The following is a 21,625-nucleotide window of genomic DNA, read 5'->3' on the forward strand; positions in this document are numbered from 1 at the left end:
TACAAGGGCATTTGTCATTTAACTATATTTGCTAAACACCCAATCAGACATCAGTTCCTGCCCTGAGATTTTGAACTCTTGTAAATTGAAATATTATAATTTTTAACTTCTTTTTATGTGATTTTCTCAATTAGAAAACGATTATTGTGCAAGTGACTTATAATTTGCATCATTTTTAATTAAATTATTATATTAATTGTCAGGTCCTTATAGTTTTTTAATTACATGTATTGGTTTTTTTTACTCACAATAAAAATCAGTATTAATATCTGATGACAAGACTCTCATTCAGCATACACATAGATTAATTTTGCAACATGGATCTAAATGAAATCACAATCAACCAAATTATGTATTATAGATAAATGAAAAGTAGATAAATTAAGAGCATAAAAATTTTATTTATGTTGATAAAAAATAAAAGAAAAAAATTAATTTGAAGGTGTTTATAGTTTCACTCTATTTTAAATTAGGTTCCTAGATTTTTTTTTTCCTATTGATTTCTTTTAACTTTCTGCTGTTAAAATCTGTTAGTCCCTTATATTTTAAAACGTTTAGATAATTAATTACTAACAATGTTAAAATTTGCCGTTAGAAAACAATACCCACACGATAATGAGTCTGAAACAATTATTCTCCTTCTCTCTCCTACCATCATAACCGTATAGCTCTTCTGCCTCACCCACCTCCAAACGAGAATCTTTAATGGTCCCTCTTCGAATTCTCCAACAAGAATAGAAGGACAATTGGAGAAAGAAATCATTATAGAAACATATGGTTCAATTCCCAAACTATAAAACAAAGAGAGTCCCCAATGCTTCTTCGTCAAATTAGCAAATTGCAGACAACATAGGATTTGATTTGTCTGCTGTCCTCTCTATTGCCTCCTAAATTTCTCCTATTTCCAAAATGTTTTTCCTTTTTCTTATCATTAGATTCTCCATGAAAAGAGTGACATTTTGATATCTCCTAATTGAGGAGTTAATGTTGGTCCTATATGTTAGAGCTATTCCACATGTTTATGAATTTTTTTCTAAATTAACCTTATTGATATTCTTCCAACAATAATCAAGTAAAAGAGGAAGGAAAGGAATTAAAAAAGATGCTTATAGTATTTTAGAAAGAACATATCATATTAACTAATTTAACTAACACATTTAATCTACTCAAATTAATTAATTATGTCTTACATTAAGGATTGAAGGAGTACATTTTAACCAAGTAGTTAAATTATTAATATTACCTCAAATGAAAGAAAATTTTTTATTTATCCTTATTAAATGTGCATCTTTAAGTATACTTTGTCTCTCATGTACAATCTATGAAACAATAAAATTGAAATAATTCAATCAATAGTTCAACTTTATATGCATAATGACTTGAAAAAGACTACCAATATTTATAGAATGTGATTTATATATAAGACTGAAAATAATAACTACTTAATTAGTTAATTATTTTCTTCGATTTCAAAATGATTGCGTGATTTGATATGATACCAAATAAAAAGTAAGAAAATTATTGAATACTTTTTCACTATAAAAATTTATGTGCTATATTCTCCTTCTTCCTACTCTAAATATAAGAAATACTTAATTAATTCATATAAAGTAAACATTAAGTTAAATATTTAGAAAAAACATTTACTAATTTTCTTATAAAACGCTGACTGTGTCAGTCATAAATAGAAAAGAAAGTTATTATTCAAATTATTACCAATGGGATTGAGTCTAACAGAAAAGGTTGGTCCCTCACAACGTGATGAATCAATATTTGAATCCCTTATATTTAGTGCTTGACAGTATCTTGAATAGGATTACCTCCTATGGGATATGATGATACCTGTGCTTACTATAAAAAAAAAAGTCATTATTCAACTTTGCAATCCAATATCAACAGCTTTGTAACCTATGGTGTAAAAGTTTTATTGTAAGTGGGAGGTGGCAATTTTGATCCACTAATAATTTAAAACCATTAATGTACTGTCTGTCCCTATGATTAAAAACTTTTCGCAATACAATAATGTAATTGTAGAGTGGTTTTAAAAATAAATAAATAAATGAAAGGTCAACAGACGTTGAGTTCTTAAAATATAAATTAAACTTTTAACTCCTATACTCAATATTGGTCATCCTTGATAGAAATTGAAGTGAGAATTGAAGGATTTTTTAAACATTAATAATAATGAGATTATCATCATAATTTTCCTCATCAAATTATCATATCCCATAATTTAAAATTGCAGAGCTTTATGTAAAATTCGATTTGGCTTTCAACAATCAATGATAATTACAGCTTGAACCGTTGCAACAACTACTTTTCATAAACAACCACTTCTTTTCAAGTATTAAAGTTCAATGAGATAAATAACAACTTTGTTTTTTTTTCTCCGATGGGAATAACTACTTTTGTTAAAAGTAATAACTACAATTCTATCCATCAGCCACTTTTCAAAAATTTAACTTTTGGATTTTAAATTAGTAGTTATGCAGTACAAAAAAAAACAGGTTATTAGTGATAAAATTTAGTGATGGAATAAAATTCCGTCACTAATTTGTGACAAATTTTGTTATTAAAGTTAGACAAAATTTAGTAATAGAAAACTTTTGTTGTTAAATTAGCGATGGATTAGTAATAAAATTTTATTCTATCACAAAATTCTATCATTAATATGTCATTGATTCTGTTGTAAAAAGATTAGTGACAACATTTTTCGTCACTAATTTCTATTACTAATCCACCACTAACTCCCCATACAAAATATTTTGTAATGGAATTAGGGATTAAAAAAAATTCCGTCACTAGGTTTCACCACTATTCCGTCACTAATCCGTCACAGAAAATTATAATATAAATATATAACAATTAGTTTTTATATTTTTATTATTAAAATAAAAATATAATATATGATACTTTTTCAATAATATATTATATAAATAAAAAATAACAATTTTAAATAAAAATAATAAATAATAAGTATAATATACTTATTATTTTATTTAATATTTGAATAAAAATATTAATGATTAGTTATTTTTAATAAAATACAAAAATTAAATTGAAATGAATAATATATTAATTCTATATAATATTTATTGTATATATTTGTATTGTAATTAGAAATATCATATATATTTGCACAAAAACTTCGCAAGTGTTTCTTAGCTTAATTAGTAAAGGCTTCAGCATGTAGGTGATCCTGAGTTTGAACCACCACTATTCAATATGCGATGTGGCAATGACATGGACAAGACAATGATGTGATAGCTCATAGTGATGAACACATGGGGACAATGTGGACGGGGGATGACATGGTACATCATAATGATGGACATGTAGTAATAACATGGCCGATAATGACTTGGACGAGGGGATGACATGGCAGTTCATAATGATGAATATGTGGTGATGTGATGATGATGTGGACGAGATGACATGGCGACAAGGGGAGAAAGAATGGGTGGTGAGATGGAGGCTATGATGACATGGCAGTTGCCATGTGGCATTTTAAATTTACAGAATAAAAAATCTAGTGATGGGAATTAGTGGTGAAAAAATTTTGTCACTAATTTATGACAAAAATTTTATTACAAATCCGTCACTATTTTGTAATAAAACTTTTGTCAGATGTCAGTCTCTAATTAGCAACAGATTAGTTAAGAAAATTTTTCGCCACTAATCTGTCGATTCTGTTACTAAATAATTAGTAACGGTGGAATTAGCAATGAAAAAAAATTTTGTCCTGATCCTATCACTAATTAAATTTTGTCACTAATCTATCACTAATTTTGATTAACGACAAAAATTCTGTTGCTAATTTGCTTTTTTTTTTTTAGTGTACCTAGAGTTCAAAAACTAGTTGCATGCAACCTAGATGTAGATCTAATTTCTTGATCTTATTTCTTGAGTTTCTTATGGCATATTCAGCACCCTAATTTTATTTTCCTGATGCATCCCAGCGTCGTGATATTATTTTTTATTTACATTCAATACCTTGATCTTTAGGATGATTAATCCACTACAAATAAGATTAGAGTGCTGAATGCACCTAGGAAATAATCTTTAGGGTGCTAAATACACTAAAAATAATGTTAGGATGCTAAGTATACCTGAAAGATAATATCAGAGTGATGAATGCATACCTATACCCTATTAACAATTTTGATTATCTATTAATATATATAAGTAGAGTACAAGGCATAAGTAGCTGACAGCACGACATGTGGCATCGTCTATGGGAAGATAAATGTTCTTTAAAAAAAAAATCTCACTTTTTTTAACCATTTTTTGCCCATGTTTCTAATAGTCCTATATATCCGCGTTGGTAATCGTGTTTAGTTTAAATTAGCAAACCCAAAATTCCTTCTTTTTTCAAATTATTTTATATGATCTGATTTATAAATTGATAAATTATAGGAAGGGCTATAATCACAAAATCCAGAAACGTGGAGCAGTTTTTTTATTATATCTTTATCAACAATTTCCTAAAATAAATTGGTTATGAAGATATTGGGGTATATTTATCTGATCGTGGCAGTTTTTTAAATATATTTTGATTTTATTATATATTTATCAGCAATTTCCTAAAATAAATTGGTTATGAGGATATTGGGGTATATTTATCCAATCGTGATTTATATGATCATGGAGGTTTTTAAAATATATTTTGATTTTATTATATCTTTATCAGCAATTTCCTAAAATAAATTGGTTATGAGGATATTGGGGTATATTTATCCAATCGTGATTTATATGATCGTGGCAGTTTTTTAAATATATTTTGATAATGGCAGTTTTTAAATTGGTTATGAGGATATTGGGGTATATATAATCGTGATAATTTTTTATTATATATTTAAATATCTTTAAATGCAATTTTCTACAAGAAATCCCTAATAAAATAATATATTGTTTCTTTTATTAATTATTAATAAACCAGGAGTTGCTGGCGGGCCAACGTGTGGCATCACATATGTGTAGATAAATGGTTTTCATTTTTTTTCTCATAAAAGCCATGTCTCTACTCACGTTCTGCACGGCCCTATGCATAACTCACCCGTGGTATCAAATAAATGTGTTTTATTTTTCTATTCTTTTCAAAAACTGAAATTCCATGCACGTCCATATATATAGCTCACTTGATATATCTGATATATGAGCTTCTAATTCTAATTCCTTTCATGTCATCACAAATCATAGCGCATATATTGGATGGAAATAATTATTTATTCATGCAAGTGCTTTCGGGTGGTTATGTAATTTCAAATTCAATTTATGAACGTGAAGACTATCCTGGATTTCAAATTCAATTTGTGAATATAGAGACTATACCGGCCATGACACAAAGTACATACTTTCAATTTTGCATTAGTTTCTTAGTATTATTTAATCAGTATTAATTTTGTGTGGAAGTAAGTTTAGATTCTAATTTAAATTATTATAATTATAATTCAACTAACCAAACAAAATAGATATTAGTGATAACTAATTAGGAAGTGTTTGACAGTTTAATATTTATATATTAGTAAAATTTTTAATTTTGAATAATACAGATACAGAGAGTTAGAATTATAATTATTTGTGTATGAAGATTATTTTTTAGGGCTATTAACAAAATTGGTTAACATTGCTATTTTTCAGCCATAAATAAACAATTGTAAAGATTTTTTATTTATATTTAATTTATTATCATAATTATATAACTCATATCTGATATTTACGCTTTGTGGTTATATTTAACTTCCAGTTTATTCTTCTCCCTACAATTCTCATTGTCATTATCTGAGTCACCTAAAAAACTGTGATATCCTCTCCCATTTCGTGTAAACTATTTGACTACCATTAAGCAAGAAGTTAAGATAACTTCCATCACCTTTTACCCACTTTCTCCACTTCCTAGATGTTTTTCTTAATTTTTATTTTCTGTTTTTTTTTTGGGGTAAAAGTCATAATTCCTATTAGACAGTTATGATTTTTTTTTAACCTTTTTAAATTTGAATTTTAAATCATATTATGAGAAGACATTGAAGAGGGAGAATTTGTTGGATGATTCAAAAAGCCTTGTATTGAGCCAAGGCGTGTAGGTTTCATCTGTCTGTGCTCTATCTCTCTCTCAATATCTTATTGTTTTTGTTGTTCTGATTTAGATATGTTTTTTCTCCGTGATTTCTTTGGATGGCATTGAAAAGACGCTCTAAATGTTTGAAAATAATGATTTTAAATGATAGACGTGTCAAAAAAAATTCAATACTCCCTCCGTTCCTTATTATAAGAAACATTTGATACTTATAGTATGATGTTCCTATATATAAGAGACACTTAAAAGTTGTCTCTACTTTTTCGTGTTGATTTCCTATTTTACCCATATTTATTGTCTCCAACTCACACTCTCCCTCCCTCCCACTTCTCTTTCTTTTAATAATTTAATTGTTCTCTCTCATGCTCTCTCTCTTTATTAATGAGGGTATTTTTGAAAAAAAAATTATACTTTTTACATATTGATTGTTCTTAACTAATTTTAACTTTTTTTTATTAACGTAATTTGGTTATTTGTCTCTTATAATAAGAAACGGAGGGAGTATTACTTATAAAGAGACTTCGTATAATCTCATGTCCTAAGAGAGAGTGTGTGTATAACTTTTAACTAACTATAATATAGTGATTCAACTTTTTATACTATATAGAGAGGTACTAAGTCACACCCGTGAATTGCACGGGAGCTGTACTAGTTACTAATAACAACTACTTTTCAGAAAAAAGAATTGATCTTCTTGGCTTTGACAAGTTTAATATAATGAATATAACAACTTTTGTTATAATTAATGAAAGCTACAAGTTTAGCAATCACTAGTATTTGTTACTTATGCAAATGGTTAGTATGATAATTTCACAAGAAAATTTAATATAAACAGTCCCCGAAAAATCTGCAGTATAGTTAATTCATTTTTGTGAGACTTACATGTGAATATCCTACTCCAGTGCTCCTCATATATTAACACTCAAGTAGGAAATGAAATTAATCTCAATGAAGGCCAGAGAAGGAGAATGAAAATAAAGGGCCATCAAACGACTCAGAAATACTAATTAAAGAGGGATGTGAAGTTGCAGGGCATACAGTTGAACCCCACATTCCTCCGTATATAGAGTACTATCGCCATAACGTGCCTTACACATGAATGAGATGCAAAAATCATTTTAAAAAATTAATAAAAGAAGTTATTTAAAACATGTTTATTTCTATTTTTTTTCTCAGAGCAATTTCACAAAATTATTTTTTTAAATAAGTTCTGAAAAAATAAAAAATATGTTTGAATAATTAGTTTAAAAAATTACTTTTGAAAAGAAATTTTATTTTGTCCGCCACTAATTTCTATTACGGGATAAAAATTAGTGACAAATTTTTCAGTTAACATTCATCACTAGATTGCTTGTCAGCAACAAGGTGGCGGTGATCGCCGAGGACACATGGCGGGCAGTAGGTGAGTGGTGAAGATAGGGTTTTTTTTTTCCTTCCAATTTTTCAAAACAAAATATAAGGAAGGAAAAAACAAAAATAAGAAAATATGTAAAAATTATTTTGATTTTTCAGTTTTTAAAAACATATTATGATTTTTTGTTTTTAAAATACCTAACTAGAAATAAATAACTTTTATATTTGGTCCTTGAAAATAATTTTCCCTGCATATATATTATTCGATTGAGATCATCGCAGTATCGCACACTAATTTCCTCCACTTTATTCCATCACTTTTTATTAAACCGTTTATGGGTGGAGGGGTCCAAGCTGTTGGATGGACGTGGATGATGATGATTATGAGATCCTCTCAATTATTTCGAGGAGATCAGACATATTTAATGTGCATTCAGGTTTTCATGCCACGTTGTTGCAGGGAAGGTACGTGGTTTTCCCATTGATGATCTTCTGCAAAATATTTGTAACTCGAATGCAGACGTGGTCCTTCTTTTCAATTTCCACTTTTACATGGTTAACTAGTATCTCCCCCCACCCTCTCTTTTTTGTTTCTGTTTAGTTTGAAACCCTAAAACGTACGTATATTACTACTCTTACAAATTGCCAATAATAGTTTGATCATGTCAAAGGAACTTATAAATCAATCCCTATAAGCAAGATCTTACGTTCAAAGTTTTCTGATCGGCGAAAAACACACACACATAGGGCTTCTCCAATTTTTTTCCCTTATGTGTTTTTCCCCCCTAATGTCTGTGTGAGTTTTAAGTAACAACAAGGTTTTGGTAGAGGTTATTTGCGGTTAGAGATGGGAATACAGGCCTGTTCGGTCCTGCAGGACTAGCAAGTTTAAAAGAGCAGGCCCTACAGGGCCAAAATTTCAAAAATATCCTAATTTACTAGACCCAGCCCTTAAGTTAACGGGCTTAGAGCCGGTCTAGGGGTTTTCGGCCTATTTAGGGGGAAAAAATGCTATTTTCCATATTTCTCACATTTTTTATTAAAAAAATAAAAATAAACTAATAAAATTATTAATAAAAGTCATAAATATGAATAAAATTAAGTCACAAATACAAAATACCATTATATATAAATATTTATCAACATCCAAAGAACATCTAAAACATTCATTAACAAGATAACAATATCCAAAAGTTTCATCTATAGTGTAAATGTATGATGAACAAATACTATCATTAATCTTTTGAAATTTCATCATCACTATAATTAATTACTCTTTTTTGTAAGTATACTTTTCTTTCATAACAAAAATATTAAGTTTTTCTTCTTTATAAGAATTTCACTTTTAAGTTTTGCAGTCTAGTTATTATTTTACTTTAGTTTGAAAAATATTGTTGTTGAAACTCATAAATTTCTCATTTAAATTATAGAATCACAAGTTATATAAGTATAAAAATACCCTCTTATTAAATATATATATAGTTTAAAAATATCAACACATATAATATAAATCATATCATTATTAAAATCCAAATTAACCCATTTTTTACAAATCTAATTAGATATATTATTGTCTAAAACTAAATAAATCAATCCATTCTATGAAATTTTATTTTAAAATGATAATAATAACTAAATATTTGAAATATCATTAACAACGTAAAAAATTAATAACATTAAAATTATATAAAAAATTTAAAAAAATTTTATAAAAGGATTTAAATGGACCGGCCCGTTTAAGCCATCCATCCTATAAGGCTAGCCCTGTAGGGCCTGTTTTTTATTTGAGGGGAAAAATTTCAAGCCTGACTCTCGTAATTTTCAGGCTTAGTCGGGTTGGCCCGTTTTCCCGACTCTATTTGTGGCAAACAACTGTTATTCCAAAGAGAGAATTAGAAATAAAAAGAGGGAGAAATGAGAGTATGAAAGGTAGAGGAGAGGATGTGATATTGGGTGAAGACTAAAAAGAAAGAGAGAAATGCTAAGAGAGTTGCGTCCAAAAATGGTTGACACCAATGTATTGAAACCCAAACGGGACCAGCTGGTTCAAACCAAAAACTGGTGAACCAACCTAGTAATCGATCTGATTGAGCATTTAAACCTAAAGCGAACCAACCCGATGTGACCCGAATCAACTTGGGGCAAATCGATAATGACCCGACCAGTAACCCGCCTGATTTGGTGGGTTAACCCAGTTGCCTTTTTTTAAAAAAAATTATTTAGATGATTTTTTTAAAAAGTTGTTGATAATTAGGAAGTAGTGATTGAATAACTACAGTGAGAAATATTTTGTTATCATATATCTGTTTTGATATTTTGTTGGGATGAATATTTAATGATTCAAGATGTTAAATTGATATATAGTTCTTAGTAAAAATTTAAATTATTTTTTATTTTCTTTTATTTCTCACCAATTTGACCCCCAGTTTGACTCTGATATGACACATTGCCCCTTGACCCACTGTCTTGACCTGTTCAATTGCCAGTCCAGTTTTTAGTACCTTGGTCGATGCCAAAATATGAGAGAGATTATTCTTACATGGAAACAATTTCACTTTTTTTAAAAAAGAATAAATGCCACATTTGGTACATCTGATAAAGGGTTAAAATCATTTTTAAGATGAACAATCACAATTCGCATATCTAATGAATAGTTAAAATCATTTTTAGGGTGCACAGTTTTTATACAAATTTTAATTGGTTCAAAGAGTGATGAACAATTTCAAGTGTAGCATTTAGATAAATAATTTTCATAATGTAATATTTCAGTGTGTGTGTTTTTTTTAATAACTATTTACAGTATATCAATGAGAAAAAGCCAACCATAGTCAAAAACAATAAATTACTACCTCATATTCTTAATATAAGAGCAAGTTGACTAATTTGAGTAAATTAAAAATAATAATAAAATTAGTTATTTATAATAAATAGGTATTGTCTTTTCCAAAATACTCTTTTTAATCATATGCATTAATCAAGTTTTTATTGAATTATAGGGATCAATATTTTAAATGAAAGAAAACTCAAGGGACCAAAACCTATCATTTGAAACTTAAGAGACTAAAATTAAAATGAGGGCAAACTTGAGGGACCAAAGCTTATATTAACATTTTATAATAAATAGGTGTTATCTTTCCCAAAATACCATTGCTAATGATATGTATTAGCTAAAACTACGATTTAATAAAATCTCTAATATGTGCAACTAATGTAAAGATTGTCTTAAAAAAAAAAAAATATGAGTGACAAAGTGGATTGAGATCATATATTTATGATCAAATTAAATATCAAATTACTCCTTGAATATTAAGAACTGGCTAGTATGAAATATGGGATTTATTATATCTTTATTATTATATATTAATTAAGTATAATTTGACAGTTACCCTTGAATAATTTATGTGTAGAAATATAATATACATACATATATATCGTTTTTTTTTGTCATAACTTATGTGCACATTGTAAGAGTTTGAATTCATAACCTCATTTTTTTATAAAAAAAAAAAAGCCTTAAAAAAAAGTATAATGTCATTCTGATCACAAAACCCAGTATATAAATACGTACGTTTTATACTTGGCACATGAGACCATAATGATAGGAAGTTGAAAAGCTACAAATTAAAAGGTCCCAGGTGGCGCTTATACTTTTAAGTGCTACCTATGAGTGATATTTGCATTAAGGAATGCCCGTTGACGTGGCAAAGCCATATTCGAAATTATACAATTTCCTGATCTGTGAGGCTCAATTTTGTTTTCGGCTACTAGTTGGGCTATCTTAAATGTTATACTATGGGCCATTTTTCCATATCTCTTTTATGGCAGTTATGTTGGGCCTCGTTTCTTTCTTCAATAATGTCGGGAGGTCTTGATTATCGCGGGCGAAGCAAAGCTTGAGCTTTTGGGCAATGAGGATTAACTCTGATAGAAGAGACTAATCCCTCGTAAAGTGTGAAATCAAAGTTCAAATTTTGACTGGCATTATTAAACAACTTTCAAATATCTTAACACTTATTTGACAATTAAGAATTATCGAAGTGTGTGCTTAAAGTTTAAATAATGCGTGCATACTTGACTAATAAAGTGAGACCAAAAATAATCATAAATGTGACCTTTTTTTTTTTTTTTTTTTACTATCATAGGTATTATCTTATTGAATGCAATCCTATTTGAGACATTGTTAGGCACTAAATGTAGACACCTAACAAAAATTCAAATATTGGTTCACCATATTCTGGGTAACTAGTCCTTTCTGCTAGATATACCTCTTGTTAGTTAAATATGACTTTTTATATAATAGTGTTTACATAAATTATTCCAAGTGGAAGAGGAGCTACTCAACTCGATAATGGGTTTGGTGCATTTGCACTCAGAGAGTCTCAACACAGACTCCCCGTTGGGTTTAGTGGAGAGCTCCCAACAAATCTTTATGATAATAATGCTATGTTCTAACTTCTTGCAAATAGAGCTAGTTTTTAAAGAATTTGCTTATTATATATATATATATATATATTTATATATTGTGGGTTTAAATCTTCTCGAAACTTAACTCATCTAAATTTTTTGTAAACTGAAAAAAAATTCAAACTTTTGAAAGTTCTAAAGCCAAGACTAAAGACCTTTTCCTCTTCTTTCCCCTTGGTTATGTGGCAAGATAAAAGATTAAGCTTTTAGGGCTATAATATCTATAACAATCAAATTACAAATATACCCATCAAAATACTACAAACTTTATATCATTCTATGGCTTTGATAACATGATTTTTGGCTATCCATCTTTTCACATTGTATTTAACATGTTGTTTTCCAGCATATTAGTCAGTTTATATCATTTTTTATGTCATAAGTGAGTTTATACCAATTGATACATAAAATTGATCAGAATAAATGGTTGGCAAAGTTGGCAAAAAAAAAAAAATAGACAACAATAAATGTTGATATAAACATGAAATATATGAATAGAAATAGAAAGTAATGATAAGAGCAAATTTCTCATATCTTAATGGGAAAAATTAAAAATTCCACTTATGCATGAATTGTTTAGAACAAATAAATACATCCTTTTTAAGATTACAAGATTATCATTCCCTTTATTATAATTATCCGAATGAGTTGGATAATACCTCAGAGCCACGGATAGAATTTTAACCATACCATAATAATGTGATAAGTAATAAGAAACTCATAGTCCTTACCCCTTATATAATTTTGGGAGTAAGTTGTGCATATAACCTAATATAAAACTAATGAAATATAAATAACTTAATAAGAGTAAAAGAAGATTTAGGGAGGATAAAAGATAAGGTTACAAACAAAATACTCATTTGGCCATATTTATAAGTTAAAAGAGATCAAGTTTTTTTTTTTTTTATGAGTTACTCTTCTAATCCTTAATATAAGACTTATTTAATCAACTTGATTAAATTAAGAAAATTAGATAAGGTAGTTAATTATGAGAGATATAACATATTTTTTTCTAAAATATCATAATCATCTTTTTTAATATCATCTCTCCCTCACTTACTTGATTATAGTTGAGGGAGTATTCATCGAGTAATTTAAGAAAAATTGGTAAATAGGAGAAATAAGTTTCATATTTATGACCAAAATTAATTTAACAATAAGGTCTTATATTAAGGATCGGAGGAGCACCTTATTAATTTTTAACATGAATATATTATTTTGTATTTCATTTATTATAATGTAGATAATTATTTTTTTAAAAAACTATGTATATAAAACAAGACCGAAAAAATATGTTCCGTATAATATGGATGAAGGGAACATATGGATTACATCCTATGTATACTTTCCCCACTCTTATTATAAAAAGCAACTATTTGCTGGTTAAAAAAAAAACTTTAAAATGGAGCGGTACAAAATAATCATAATTGTTATAAAAAAAATAAAAATATATATTTTTAAATTAAGGGATGAAAATGAAATTTTATATAAAGTTACAAGATGAAATGTATACTTCTATCTAATAATTATATACATTTTCAGATGCAACGTAATTACCTAATAACCCTATGCTACACCCCCCCCCATCCGAAGCACGGGCTAATTTTCTAAGTTGAAAGAATTTCTAATGAATTTTCAAAAGGAAAAAAATTGAACTCGTTTCACTGGGGAAAAAGATCATCTGCTTACGCAGGTTCCCTCCGACCGCCCCATGAACAGAGCAGGTCCATATCTTTGGGGCTAAAAAGGATCACGTTCTTCTCATTTTGCAGCGTAAGCCTTGAAGCGCAAAATGTGGCTATTCAAGAAAGAAAGGCAAGAGGGTAGGTGAAAGTGCTTGTCTTTGACTAATCCCATAGTCTTCATCTACCTCATGCTGGTCAAGGTCAACAATCCCTGGTCTTACTTTCCGTTGTTTTGACACTTTGAATTGGGTCGTTTCGGAATTTGCTAGTTCCCATTCATCTGGGCTTGGGATTTTCGCTGAATTCATCATACAACTAGGGTTTTGGAACTTTTTTTTGGTTCTGTTTTATTGCCTTATGAGGGTTCAGATGTCTCTTAGTTTAGTTGAGTCATCTTTTCTCATAATTCTCGAGAAACACAAATTAAAATGATTTGGTGTGGTCCTTCGAGGGATTTTTTTTTTTAACAGCATATTCCTCAAAGCCTGTTGTCACTTGATGCTCAAAAATTGAAGCAACCCACTAGAATATCTTTGGGTAAGCTTTTTCTTTTTGCTTTTTTAATTTCTTCTGCTTAATAGTTGGTAATCGTTATGCTTTGTAGGTAGTGGACAAATACGCTACCTCTGTGATATTCATATGCTTGATTATTCATGTCAAATTGTTTCTGTTCTTTACTGTCGGTTTAGCTCATTTTCATGCCAATTACGGTCATCTGACTGTCCCTTACAACAACTACTACTACTACTACTGGTGCCTTACTTGTCCTTAAAATGTTATTAAGTCTTAGGATGGTTTACAATTACATATTGATTGGATCCTTAAAATGAAGAAGCAATTCAATTGAGGTTCCTTTGAGAAACTTTCTCCAGTTATTTGACCTTTTAGATTCACATGTTTCTCACAGATGTAAACTATATAAAACATTGTTTTCTGTGTTTTACCCTGTTTTTTGGATCAATGTGACTTCTTTTTTTTTTCCCCTTTTGAGATTGGTAATAAATGGGGTGTGTGTGTGTGTGTGTGTGTGTGAACAACTGGTTGTGGAGCGGATGCTAATGATCATTTTGCTGAGTTCTTGGTCACATGCCATAAATATTTAGTGTTGATGTTTCTTATTTGTTTTGAGACATTATTGCTACCATGCCTTTAAATGATTTGATTGCATTCCTTTTCTTATTTTGCTGAAGGATGAAAACTGTTAGAGATTGGGTTTTCTCTCAGTTACTGTACAAGTCACTGGTCTCATCTGGGCCGATATCAGGCAGTGGTAATTTCTATGATGAGGGACATCAGGGTGAAGAGCATGTTGATCAAGGTTCAACCCTGACTCTATTTCCTGATTAGAATTACTGAAAATGCAATTATATCACTAAAGAAAGAATGTTCCCCTGCGGCTTTCCCCGTCCACTGATTGGGGTGGGTGGATAAATATAATGAATAATATCAGATATATCATCTTTTTTTGTCATTTTTTTCCATTAAACTTGTCTGATCACTACTTAAGTGATCTGACAGATTATATAGAATTGAGTATCATTCATCTAATAGCACAGTTTTATATATACTTCATGTGCCAGCTTTTGGCTGGTAGTAGGACATGATTGCTTGGGCCACCCCTTGGAGAGGTTTGGAAGAGTAGCCTTACTTGGTTAGTAAATTAAAATTATTCATATAAATTCTAGTTGACATGTTAAATTTAAATCAAGCAGCTGGGCTACCTCTTAAACTACTATCTACTTCAATTTATGAATGATTGGCACCAGTTTCTGGTGTATAGAGAACTAGAGGACCCCCTTTCCTTGTTTCAACAAAGAAAAGTAAAAAGGATGTTTACATTTTCTTACAATTATAGTGGGTGTGAACTTCCTTACATCTTCTGACGATGCTCTAAAGACCATGTCATTCTGTTTCTATCTAAAGTTGATATCTTGATGGAGAGTAACCAGAGCAACTAATGCTTAATTCCATACTTAAGGATCTGTTATAAATGCTGACATCACTCTCTGGTTTTTTGGTTGAACGAAATGTCTGCTGCTGATTATCAAGTAAAAAGAAAAAATATATGCTATGTTACAAATTGAGGTTCGTGGTTATAAATATTCTGTTTTGTTAGGTTCAGCCCACTCAGCTAGCTTGATAGTGTCACCAGATCCTTCTAATTTGTTAGACTTATCTAGTGGTAATCAGAGCAGTCAGCATACTAGCACTCCACATCAGCTTTCAGGTACGGCACTTCGCCAATATCAACATAGCACCAATGGAAGACGGAAGGATCCTTTGGCAAAGATTGAGGACCTCCAAGTTAAATTCTTCCGCCTGCTTCAGCGCTTTGGCCAGTCAGAGGAAAATCTCTTTGTTGCAAAGGTTCTTTATCGGATGCACTTGGCAACTGTAATTTGTGCTGAGGAATCAGATCTGAAAAGAGTCATCCACAGCAGCAAGAGAGCACAAGAAATTGCAACCCAGCAGGAGTCATCTGGTCTGCCTGAATTGGATTTCTCCTGCACAATACTTGTTCTGGGAAGAACCGGAGTTGGTAAAAGTGCTACCATCAATTCTATATTTGATGAAACAAAAACCGTCACTGATGCATTTCAACCTGCTACTAATTGCATCCAAGAATTTGTGGGAACACTCAATGGGATTAAAGTAAGAGTTATTGATACTCCTGGTCTCCTGCCTTCTTCTACTTGTAATGTAAAGAGAAATAAGAGGATCCTGCATTCTATAAAAAGATTTATTCGGAAATCCCCTCCTGATGTTGTTTTGTACTTTGAACGACTGGATTTTATAAATGCTGGCTATAGTGACACTCCCCTTTTGAGGCTAATAACTGAAGTATTTGGCTCAGCAATCTGGTTCAACACCATCCTTGTCATGACTCATTCTTCCTCGGCAATTCTGGAAGGACATGATGGAAAGATTGTTAATTTTGATTCATTTGTTTCTCAATGTACTGACTTAATGCAGCATAATATAAATCAGGCACTGTCTGATACAAGACTTGAAAACCCTGTCCTTTTGGTTGAGAACCATCCCCAGTGTCCCAGAAATTTTATGGGAGAGAAAAGTCTTCCAAATGGACAGGTTTGGGTATCTCAACTCTTGTTATGTTGCATTTGCACCAAAGTTTTGGGTGATGTCAATTTCCTCCTTAAATTTCAAGACACTGTGGAACTGGGGCCAGGACGTGGTGCTCGAATACCTTCTCTGCCCCATCTAGTGTCAGCCCTTTTGAACCGCTCAGTATCCAATCCAAGTGGAATGGACCATGAAACTGATGAAATTTTACTCTCAGATATAGAGGAAGAAGATGAATACGATCAATTACCACCTATTCGAATCTTGTCAAAAGCACAATTTGGAAAGTTGTCCAAGTTGCAAAAAAAGGAGTATCTGGATGAGCTAGATTACAGGGAGACTCTTTACCTAAAGAAACATTTGAAAGAGGACTCTCGTAGGCGCAGAGAGGAAATGTTACTAAAAGAACAAAATTTGTCTGATAGTGAGCATCCTGATGATCAGCAGGCGTCTCCAGAGCCTGTTCTATTACCAGATATGGATCTTCCTCCAAGTTTTGATTCAGGCTGGCCTCTTCATAGATACCGCTGCCTTGTGATGACTGATCAATCTCTTTCTAGACCTGTTCTTAATGGCCATGGATGGGATCATGATGTGGGCTTTGATGGTATAAATTTGGAGATAGCCACAAAACTAAAGAAGGATGTATTTGCCGTGGTTACAGGACAGATGAATAAGGACAAGCAGGATTTTAGTATTCAATCCGAGTGTTCGGCGACTTATGTTAAACCTAAGGGCCCTACTTATTCCATAGGTGTTGATGTTCAATCTGCTGATAGAGACTTGGTGTGTACAGTTCATAGCAACACCAAGTTTAGAAGCATAAAGCACAATATTGCTGAATGTGGATTTTGCATAACCTCTTATGCAAAGAAGCATTATCTGGGTGCAAAAATTGAGGACACTATGTTGATCGGGAAACGTCTAAAATTTGTCATGAATGCCGGACAAATGGTGGGTGCTGGACAAGTGGCATACGGTGGTACTTTTGAAGCTGCCGTACGAGGACGAGATTATCCAATTAGAAACGACAATTTTAGTCTGAAAATGACTGTCCTTTCCCTCAATAAGGAGACGGTGTTGAGTGGAAGCTTAAAATCTGAGTTTAGGCTGAATCGAAGCATCAAAGCATCTGTTAGTGCTAGTCTCAATAATCACAAAATGGGGCAGATATGTATAAAGACAAGTAGCTCTGAGCATTTACAAATTGCCCTTGTTGCAGTTTTCTCGATTTTCAAGATGCTGCTACGTAGAAAGGCGACTGAGAAGTTTGGTAAGCAAACAACGGACGTGGGGTGAGTTTTGCCTATGGTAGCTATGAGCTTTTGTTCAAGGAAAAAATTGATGTTGTGAACCAATCTCCATCCAAGACTTGGACATGGACATATTTTCCCGAGGAAGGTTAGAAATGCTCATATTCATGATTCTTTGAAAAGGTTACGCCAAAATTTTCTCTCTCCATGCTTGAGAAAGAAGCCTGTTTTGGGAAGTATAATGGTTGTTAATAACAAGTGATCGTATAGTTGAGGCCTTTGAGCTTTATATGGAGTAAAAAATGTAATGACTATAGAGTCAAGCAAAGGGAAGGTTTGTTCTGTTTCCTTTTTTCTTGTTTTGTTGATTTGTCTAAAAGTTGAAATACTCCTTTGGTCATATTTTAATTACTTCTAATATGTTTTATACAAATCAAGAAAAACTTTAAACTTTATTAAATCTCATTTAAAATTCAACAACTTTTCAACTTTATCCCTATTTAATTATACATTATACCTTATGTAAATAAAGTTAACATAATAATAAATGAAAGGTAAAATTGTACATTTGTATAAAAAAAATTTTCTTAATCCCCTATACATGGGATCAAAAAATGTCTTCTCCCTCTATCCTATAAATAGGACAAGAGGAGTATGACATACGTTATAAAGGTAGTGTATTTAGTTGCTTGTAGAAAAGCATGCTCTCATCTCTTTTCCTTGTAGTGAATGGCGCTATCTCTCGAGATTTTACTGAATTTCACTTGAGATTTTGTCTTATTTCAAAGTATTGTTTGGCAATTTAACGGTTTATATCTAGAGCAAAGTTTCACGAGTAAAATTTAGTTGTATTATTGAAGAAAGAAAAACTTAGTTTGACTTTAATGACTACGTAAAAATTTTGAGGACTCTGAAATTTAGCACTCCTCCAATCCTTAATATAAAAACCATTTAACGAATTTGATTAGATTAAGAAAATTAGGTAAGTTAGTTAATTATAAGAAATGTGACACGTTTTTTCTAAAATACCATAATCATCTTTCTTAATACCTTCTCTTTTTCTTCTACTTGATTATGGTTGAAGGAGTATCTATAGGAGTAATTTAGAGAAAATTAATAAATATGATAAATGGATCTTATATTTAAGCCCAAAACCAACTCAATAATTGGGTCTTATATTATGGACTGGAGGATTATTTAATAGTTTCAGTTTTAATTATGAATTGTTTGATTTTTAAATTGAAAATGACTTCTTACACATATCAGAAATATACGAAAGGGATAATTAAATATTAAAACTTAATATTCATTTGTTACACACATTTATAAATGTACATATATATATTTTTGCTATCTTATATAGGTGTACATATAGATGCACACAATTCATTATTACCAATACGATCACAATTACATTATTATTTTAATATAAATGCCACTTATAGACATTCTTACAGTTGAGCCCTATCATGCTACTTTGATGATAAATTTTATTTATGATTCTGTTATATAATAAACACCTGGAGTTTTCTTTTTCAAGGCATGGAATAATCTTTTCAATTGTCTGTGTAAATTCGAGGGTTTTTAATATGCACAAGTAATTTTTTTTTGCCATTGTAAACAATTGAAAAAAAAATCACTAAAAGAAGTGGAATGTCCCTCACAAATCCCATGCCTCTCAGGGTGTTTCGATAATTTTTTTTTTTTAAAAAAATCCTCAACTGTCTGATTTATGAGAGATATGGAGCAAAAAGTTAGGTGGATGAGATCAAAATGTTGAAATATGACATAGTGCGAGAAATTTTTAATGCAATGTAATGGTAAATTGCAAAGAAAAATGTTATCAGAATTGTCAGTTTTGTTGGGTAGGGCAAAAAATGATTGGCTTTGAACTTAATAAACAGCTATATTTTGTCACTTTCTTTTTTAATGTGTAAACGTAAGAACCTTGTTTAGTTAGAGCACTGACTAGTCTTCTATTTGTTGTCCCAAAAAAAAAGAGAAGGGTCTCATTATTTTCAAGAGATTGTTGGTCTTCATCACAAGCGGACAGGCCCTAATTGGTACTCTTGATGACAAACATGCATGGAGATTATGCCTTGGGCTAGTTTGTAGACTCTCCAATAAAAAATTTTAAGACAAATAAGTAATAATCACACAATGCATGTTGTGCAACTAAGATTTTTTCAGGCACATGTATTTTTTTTATTGGAGACGATATTATTCGAAACACTATCCAGTATTAAATATAGGCATCTCTCCTAAAAGGAATTTAAGTTTTCGTTCACTACATTGTGAAGAACTAGCCTCTTCTGTTAAACCCAATATTTATTGATCGTGCAACTGAGATTTTCTTTCATACTTCTTTTTCTTTTTTTGATACATAGATTTTTTTGTGTACCCTTCTAACTCTACATACAGAAGCTAATTTAAGAGATAATTTTGATCCAAAATGCAACATTTTAATTTATTTTGTTATCATATTTATCGTCTTTCAAAAAAACTAACTTATCTAAGAAATTGATACACACACATAATTTAATGTTACATGAGTATTTTAGAGAAGTTAATTAAATTATTTATTTAACTTTCTTAATTTATCTAAATTAAGTAACTATTTTGTAGGAGGAAAACAAAAATTTATCCCTCCGCCTGACTGCCATCAAGATGAAACCAAGCTTTCTTTTGGCTCCATACTCACGAACTACTACCCTAGATATTAAGCATGCCACACATAATACTCTCTCCCTCCCTTATTATAAAGTCTAAAGAACCAAATTACATGATTTGAAAAAACTCTCAAAGTTAATTAAGAGTAATAAATATGTAAGAAGTGTACTTTCCCATTTGAACTTAAATATCCTTTTAGTCTTTTAACTTTACACATAATTTCAATTTAATTCCTTAATTTATAAAATATATTTCTAGTCTTTTAATCCTAAAATTGTCAATAAAAAATAATAATATTAAAATCTTAAATATTGATAAAACATTTTCAAATACTAACATATTAAAGTTAATTTTCAAAATAACCATAATTATTAAAAAAATTATTCAAGACTAACATAAGATCAAAGGACTAAAAATATATACCAAAAAAAAAAATATACTTCTTAAAATCAAAAGATCCAAATAAAATATTGGCGAACCAAATGTATACTTTATGCTTTATTGATAAGGAGGTAAGATGAAGGGGGGGGGGGAATGAGAGACAATATATGAAAAAGAAAGAAAGAAAGAAAGAGAATATATTAACTAAAAATAAAATGGGAAAAGATATATTTATCATTTAAACAACCCAAAATGGCAAAAGAATTCAAAATTTGAATCTAATGAGAGATGGTTTAAGTAATGCCACATGCAGGCTTTGCATAGACTATGACCAGGACGATAAAAGTATAATTATTATTCATTAATTCTGTCTTGTACATCCGACTATAAATAAGACAATAGGAGAGCGGAATACACTATTTTTCCTAAATCTCTTATTCTCACTCCATTTATCAACCCACAACCATAACAAGGCAACTTCGGTTCAGAGTTCTTGACAACTAGAGGGCAGTCAGAAAAGGACATTCAATAACAATCAAGATTGAAAAAGGATTAAACTCATCTGGAGGTCTTCTAATCTTCTATCTTCATCACGTCTGATACAATAAAACAATTATGTACATGATTGGCTTATTGTAGTTCTCTGCGTTCAAGAAAAA

General features: G+C 30.4%; 1 protein-coding gene across 5 annotated transcripts; it reads left to right on the forward strand.

Annotated features, from left to right (window-relative positions):
- The first annotated feature begins 13,568 nt into the window (after window positions 1-13,568).
- LOC114737416 (translocase of chloroplast 90, chloroplastic-like) lies at window positions 13,569-18,218 on the forward strand. 5 transcript variants are annotated; one of them, XM_028925357.1, is made up of 4 exons: window positions 13,577-13,716; window positions 14,049-14,115; window positions 14,769-14,896; window positions 15,695-18,218. In XM_028925357.1, the coding sequence occupies exons 3-4, from the start codon at window positions 14,770-14,772 to the stop codon at window positions 17,959-17,961; spliced, it is 2,394 nt and encodes a 797-aa protein (XP_028781190.1). In that variant the 5' UTR covers window positions 13,577-13,716; window positions 14,049-14,115; window position 14,769; the 3' UTR covers window positions 17,962-18,218. The 5 variants fall into 5 exon arrangements, with proteins under 5 accessions (XP_028781181.1, XP_028781190.1, XP_028781194.1 ...); XM_028925348.1 differs by lacking the exon at window positions 14,049-14,115 and having other exon boundaries at window positions 13,569-13,716; XM_028925361.1 differs by lacking the exon at window positions 14,049-14,115 and having other exon boundaries at window positions 13,577-13,778.
- Window positions 18,219-21,625: the final 3,407 nt, after the last annotated feature.

The sequence above is a fragment of the Neltuma alba genome, unplaced genomic scaffold, assembly GCF_004799145.2.
Source record: "Neltuma alba isolate B1F8T4 unplaced genomic scaffold, ASM479914v2 tig00002775_pilon, whole genome shotgun sequence".
NCBI lineage: Eukaryota > Viridiplantae > Streptophyta > Magnoliopsida > Fabales > Fabaceae > Neltuma > Neltuma alba.

Excerpts from the sequence above, each read along its gene's own strand:
- LOC114737416 (XM_028925348.1), top strand. The coding sequence starts at position 14,770 with ATGAAAACTGTTAGAGATTGGGTTTTCTCTCAGTTACTGTACAAGTCA. Across the intron at positions 14,897-15,694 it reads TGAAGAGCATGTTGATCAAG|GTTCAGCCCACTCAGCTAGC; the intron begins GTTCAACCCTGA and ends CTGTTTTGTTAG.